This window comes from Trypanosoma conorhini (assembly GCF_003719485.1).
Source record: "Trypanosoma conorhini strain 025E chromosome Unknown Tco_14.4_contig_00805, whole genome shotgun sequence".
In the NCBI taxonomy this organism is placed as follows: domain Eukaryota; phylum Euglenozoa; class Kinetoplastea; order Trypanosomatida; family Trypanosomatidae; genus Trypanosoma; species Trypanosoma conorhini.
Window position 1 is genome coordinate 1 of NW_021704898.1, and position 6,927 is coordinate 6,927.

Below are 6,927 nucleotides of genomic sequence, written 5' to 3' on the forward strand. Positions count from 1 at the left end.
AGGAAAAGCACAAGGCGAAAAAGGAAAAACGTAGGGAGTTGTGTGGGGACGCCACGCACTGAAAGCGACGAGTCACGAAAAAAAACAAAAAAAAGTTACCCTCAGAAGGAGCCCGCACATTGCGCACTCCCACCCACTCGGCCACTCAGCGGTGGTGTGTCATCCACCTTCTCGCTCTCTCTCTCTCTCTCTCTCTCTTCCTTTCTCTTTCCACCACTGTGTGTGTGTGTGTGCCGTCTCGTGCGTGTTGTCATCTCTCTCTCTTTCTCTCTCTCTACACACACACACACATAACTGCCGAAGAACGACGGTCTTCGGAGGGGCTTCACTCACGCAACACAGCAGCGAACAAGCTCGCAACTGCACAATCGTACACCAGTAGCATCAGCGACCTTTGCAGGCAGGGGGAAACACTTTTGCAAGGCGACGCAGACATAACAAATCTGAAGGCAATCAAGCAGGTGAAGCAGAAGAAGGTAAACACACGAAGTATAAAGAAGAAACGAAAAGCAAAAAAAAAGACACGATAACAAGTACACATACACACTGGGTGGAAACAGGAGGGGAAAAAGTAAAACACCATCGACATCGACAGACCATAGTGACAGCAATAACGTAACTGCAAGCGGGCCAAAGTAAGATAAAATGTCCGGGAAAAGAACAAAGGCGTCACTTGTCCTGCACGGTGGTGAACGTTTTGAGGGCTACTCCTTCGGTTACGAGAAGAGCGTGGCGGGTGAGGTCGTTTTCGCCACCGGCATGGTTGGATACCCGGAGGCCCTCACGGACCCCTCGTTCCAGGGACAAATCCTCGTTCTGACATCGCCAATGGTTGGAAACTACGGTATCCCCCCTATTGAGATCGATCACTTCGGCATGACGAAGTACTTCGAAAGCCCGAACGGTAAAATCCACGTGAGTGCCGTGGTGGTGTCCGAGTACTGCGAGGATCCAGCACATTGGCAGATGCACGAAACACTTGGGCAGTGGCTGCGGCGAAACAAGATTCCAGGTCTCATGATGGTGGATACACGCCATATTGTATTGAAATTGCGTGACATGGGTACTGCGCTGGGTAAAATTGTCGTCAACGACCTAAACGTCCCCTTTTTGGATCCCAATACACGCAACTTGGTGGCTGAAGTCAGCACAAAGACACGCCTTACCTATGGGCATGGTACACTTGTCATCCTTGTCATTGATATGGGTGTAAAGCTCAACTCACTGCGGTGCCTGCTAAAGTACGACGTGACCCTCGTCGTCGTGCCACACGACTGGGATATTACGAAGGAAACATACGATGGCCTCTTCATCTCCAATGGTCCTGGTAACCCACAGATGTGCACAAAAACCATTGAAAATGTTCGATGGGCTCTGACGCAGGAAAAACCAATCTTTGGTATATGCATGGGAAATCAGATGTTGGCACTTGCTGCCGGAGGCACCACATACAAGATGAAGTATGGCCACCGTGGGCAGAATCAACCTGCAACGTGCCGTTGTGATGGTCATGTCGTCATTACGACCCAAAATCATGGTTTTGCTGTCGACTTTAAAACGATGCCCCAGGATGAATGGGAAGAGTTTTTTTACAACCCCAACGATGATAGCAATGAGGGCTTACGTCATCGTACAAAGCCATTTGAGTCTGTGCAGTTCCATCCTGAGGGACGTTGTGGTCCACAGGATACCGAGTATCTCTTTGGCGACTTCGTTGCACGTGTGAAGGAGGCTAAAGTGAAGGAAGCCTCCAAGTCTCAACCGAGAAAGGTGCTTGTACTGGGTGCGGGTGGTATTGTCATTGCACAGGCTGGCGAGTTTGACTACAGTGGCTCGCAGTGTCTCAAGGCATTGAGTGAAGAAAACATAGAGACAGTGCTTGTGAATCCCAACATTGCGACGGTGCAAACCGACGATGAAATGGCAGACAACATTTATTTTGTACCAGTTACACCAGAAGCTGTGGAACGTGTCATTGAAAAAGAACGACCTGACGGGATCATGCTGGCTTGGGGAGGCCAAACGGCACTAAACTGTGGCTTGGAACTGGACCGACGTGGGGTCCTCAAAAAGTACAATGTGCAGGTCCTTGGTACACCTGTCGCCACGATTGCCGTGACAGAAGATCGAGAGCTGTTCCGTAACGCACTCTTGCAGATCAACGAACAAGTGGCCAAATCTGAAGCTGTGACTTCCGTAAGCGAGGCGGTACAGGCATCAAAGAGTATTGGGTTTCCTCTAATGGTGCGGGCGGCCTACTGCCTCGGTGGACAAGGCAGCGGTATTGTACACAATGAAGAGGAGTTGCGTCATAGGGTGAATGTGGCCCTCGCGGCCTCGCCGCAGGTGCTGCTGGAGGAGAGTGTGGCTGGATGGAAGGAAATTGAGTATGAGGTGGTGCGCGACATCTACGACAACTGTATCACGGTTTGCAACATGGAGAACTTTGATCCAATGGGTATCCATACCGGTGAGTCCATCGTTGTTGCTCCATCGCAGACTCTGACCAACGACGAGTACCACATGCTGCGCAGTGCGTCCATTAAAATCATCCGTCACCTTGGCATCGTGGGTGAGTGCAACATCCAGTACGGTCTTGACCCCACCTCACACCGTTACGTTGTTATTGAGGTCAATGCCCGTCTTTCTCGTTCCTCTGCGTTGGCGTCCAAGGCAACCGGATACCCTCTCGCGCACGTCGCGGCGAAGATTGCGCTTGGCAAAGGTCTCTTTGAGATTGCAAATGGTGTCACCAAGACGACGATGGCGTGCTTCGAACCGAGCTTGGATTACATTGTTGTAAAGATGCCACGCTGGGACCTGGCCAAGTTCAACATGGTGAGTCAGGAAATCGGCTCCATGATGAAGAGCGTGGGCGAGGTAATGGCTATTGGCCGAAACTTTGAGGAGGCGTTGCAAAAGGCACTGCGCATGGTGGACCCGACCCACACTGGCTTTGACGTCCCTCTCAGACTTGAGACGAAGAAGGCGTGGGATTACATGCACAATGTGAGGGTCCCTACACCGGACCGAATTTTTGCCATTTGCCGCGCCTTCCACGAGGGGGCTTCAGTTGAGACTATCCACACGATGACACGTATCAATCCATTTTTCCTCAAAAAGCTCCATCATCTTATTGTGCTCCAGAACGAAATGGTGAGATTATATAAAGGAAAAATGCAGGACATGCCACATGATTTCCTGCTGAACATGAAGGCGCATGGCTTCAGTGATCCCCAGATTGCCAAGTACATTGGCTGTACGGCGGACAAAGTACGGGAGCGTCGTATGGAATTGAAAATTACCCCAAAAGTTAAGCAGATTGACACAGTGGCCGGCGAGATCCCGGCTGCCCAGTGCTGTTATCTCTACACCAGCTACAACGCACACAACGATGATGTGGACTTCACTGAGCGTATGTATGCTGTCCTTGGCTGCGGTGTTTACCGGATAGGCAACAGTGTGGAGTTTGACTATGGCGGTGTTCTTGTCGCACGCGAACTGCGTCGTCTGGGAAAGAAGGTGATTTTGATCAACTACAACCCTGAAACTGTTTCCACCGACTACGATGAATGTGATCGTCTCTACTTTGAGGAGGTGTCGGAGGAGGCCGTGCTGGACATTCTGCTAAAGGAGCGGATCCAAGGCGTGGTCATCTCACTTGGTGGACAAATTGTGCAAAACATGGCGCTTCGTCTGAAGCAGCATGGCCTGCCAATCCTTGGAACCGATCCTGTCAATGTTGACAAGGCAGAAAACCGTCACAAGTTTTCCAAAATGTGTGACGAGCTTGGTGTGCCGCAGCCGGAATGGATTCTCTCCACAAGTGTGGAGCAGGTGCATGAGTTTTGCGAACGTGTCGGGTTTCCTACCTTGGTGCGACCGAGTTATGTGCTGAGCGGGTCCGCGATGGCTGTGATTGCGGGTGCGGCCGACATTGACCGCTACCTTGCCGAGGCCTCCCTCGTCTCTGGGGAGCATCCTGTTGTTGTCAGCAAGTACTACGAGGGTGCGATGGAGTACGATGTGGACATCGTCGCCCACCATGGTCGAGTGCTTTGCTACGCCATTTGCGAGCACGTTGAGAACGCCGGTGTGCACTCGGGTGACGCGACAATGTTTCTGCCACCGCAGAACACTGACAAGGAAACCATGAAGCGCATCTACACAGCCACCACACGCATCGCGGAGGAGCTTGACGTCGTCGGCCCCATGAACGTTCAATTTCTTCTTACGAAGGATAAGCAGCTGCGCGTGATTGAGGCAAACATTCGCAGCTCACGCTCTGTCCCGTTCGTTTCCAAGACTCTCGGCATCTCATTTCCCGCCGTGATGGTGTCGGCCTTTCTCTCGCAACGCGAGTCCGACCTCGTGCCGATTAAGCGTGCGAAGATGACGCACATTGGCTGCAAGGCCTCCATGTTCTCCTTTAACCGCCTCGCAGGTGCCGACCCCATCCTTGGGGTGGAGATGGCCTCCACCGGCGAGGTGGGCGTCTTTGGACGCGACAGGACGGAGGTGTTCCTAAAGGCGATGCTGTGCCAGAACTTCCGGTACCCGCGGCTTGGGGTCTTCATCAGCTGCGACGTTGACACCATGGCGGAGGAGCTCTGCCCCTACATGGAGCGCCTCGCACAGCGATTTCCGATCTTTACCTCGAGGCAAACTGCAAAGGTGCTTCTTGATTACGGCATTCCACACACCGTCCTAACACAGCGCCACGAGGAAGAAAACCCAACGTTTGACGCGGAGGTTGCTTCAAAGGGAAAATTTGACCTTGTCATTCAGCTGCGTGACAAACGACAAGACTTCATGCTGCGACGATGCACGATGGAGACGGCTACGCCAGACTATTGGATTCGAAGACTTGCGGTGGATTATAACCACTCTCTCCTGACGGAGCCGAATCTGGTGCGGATGTTCTGCGACTCACTTGACATTAGTCCAAATGAGATTGAGATTGAGCCCTTCCGCCACTACGTTCCACGTATATATCACAAGATGGGAAATGACAATTACACCATGCTGCACCGCCACAAGGTTGGTCTGTGTATTACCTCCACAAATGACAGTAAGGTGCTTGCGATACGCCTGAAGGAAGAGAAAATTGCTCTCACATGCTTCCACGCTTGTCTTGGTGGTATCTCCGCCCAAAGCGAGGAGCTTGCGGAGCAGTTACGCGGGATTGGCGTGTCCGTGGAACTCGTAGATCTACGCTCTGAGATGGCAGAACTTGGCTTTGACATGGTGATGGCTATGGTTGGCGAGAACACGAACAACTGGCACCTGTCCATGCTAAGCTTGCATGTGATGGGGTTGTATCTGCTTCGGGCCATGCGCGGACGCCAAATGACTGTCGTGGCACAGAGCTCCTCCCGGGGCAGCAAGGACCTGAACTTTGAGAGCTATGTTCACACCTTCTTCCCTCAAATGGGCGTCTATAACCCATGGCGTGACTCGACTCTGCTGGAAGAGTTCCCCAGCGATGCACACAAGGTTGCCTTCCTGCGCAGGCACGGGGTGGAGGCCAGGACCGCGCAATTTGAGTCACACAGCAGTGTGTGCGGCACCACGCATCGACCACTTTCTACAGTGCCTGCGCCAGCGCCAAGGATGGTGCGACTACTGCAGGAATGCCTCACCACGCCAGAGTTCTGCTCCCTCACCTTCCGCAGCGCTCGATGCACGAATATAAATGGGGCAGATGTGACCCCGCTGCAGGCGCTACAGGTGGCCAATGAGATTGCCGGCCGCAATGGCATTGGGTTGGTGCGCACCCGCGAGGGGAACACGTACGAGGCGCCTGGTATGACACTACTGACGAAGGCCCTCCGATTCCTGTACGACGTCTGCTTCGACCGCAGCGCTGCAGACATGTTTTGCTTGTACTCGAGTCACGTGTCCGCGCAGTTGGCGTCGCAAGGACTACTGGAGAGGCACACGCAGTCCGCGTTGGAGGCTATTCGTTACCTGACGAAGGAAGTGGGCGGTGTTGTGGAGCTGGAGCTGAATCAGGGCGAGGTCATCTTCCTGAAGATGTCGCAGGTGGCGAAGCCAGCAAAGAAGCGTCTGGCGCAGCTCATGACGGAGGAGGAGCTGGAGGATGTATTCCAGCCCGGTAACGGCTCCTTCAGCGATGTGCAATGGTGACATGGAAAGCATCCGTAAACAGTGAAACAAATACATAAAAAAAAGTGGAGGAGGAAGAAAAAAGTAGGGAAATCATCCTTCTTATTATGTTTTTTTGTTTTCACGACATTTTTTTCTTGTTTTTCTTCATCCTTTTTGGTTTCGCTAAATGACCACGATTCCTCCTTAGGGATCTCAGTTCCAGTGGGGTGCGGGGTGGTAGGGGGGGGGGGGGGGACGGCTGCATTTTACGTCCGTGTTTGGAACGGTTGCTTCCTCTTTCTCCTTCTTGCCAAGGCGTGCGCCGCCCGCGTCTGCGCCACGGGCACACACAACCTTGAAAACATGCGGAGCAAATGCACTCACACGCACGAGCACACGCACGCTGCCGGCTGCGGGAGACCGCGGGACAGAAAGCAACAAAAATGTAAATGACAAGGGGAGGGGAGAAAGAAACGAGGCCTGCTTTGGGTACGCGCAATATACTAGTACGAGAAGTGAAAAAAAACATACATCTGCAGTTGCCTTTCAATGCAACTGACAGAGTAGAGTCGCTCTATGCGCACTGGTCGCAAGGCGACTGGATCTAGCAACTTAATTGAGACAATACATTCAACGAAGTTTATGTAAGCAAAGAGGTAAGGTGTTTGTTCCTGGAAGATGTAAACATAAAACGATTATGTGCTACTGTTTTATTGTCGCATCTTCTGCAGCTGTGCGGCATGCCAAATGGCTAGACAGACACCAACAGAAGAATGAAGTTGTCATGGTGGTGGTGGGTGGTTGGACCAAAAAAGG

At 52.4% G+C, this 6,927-nt stretch overlaps 1 protein-coding gene across 1 annotated transcript, besides 3 other annotated features; it reads left to right on the forward strand.

Moving 5' to 3' along the window:
• Nucleotides 1-169: 169 nt before the first annotated feature.
• Nucleotides 170-276: a microsatellite.
• Nucleotides 277-497: 221 nt separating this feature from the next.
• Nucleotides 498-533: a sequence feature (GA-rich).
• A 112-nt stretch (nt 534-645) lies between these two features.
• On the forward strand, nt 646-6,150 carry Tco025E_08531 (CAD protein; the record flags this gene model as incomplete). The annotated part of the gene is made up of 1 exon (XM_029375378.1): nt 646-6,150. One exon carries the CDS (start codon nt 646-648, stop codon nt 6,148-6,150), a length of 5,505 nt encoding a protein of 1,834 aa, XP_029224504.1.
• Nucleotides 6,151-6,335: 185 nt separating this feature from the next.
• Nucleotides 6,336-6,366: a sequence feature (G-rich).
• Nucleotides 6,367-6,927: the final 561 nt, after the last annotated feature.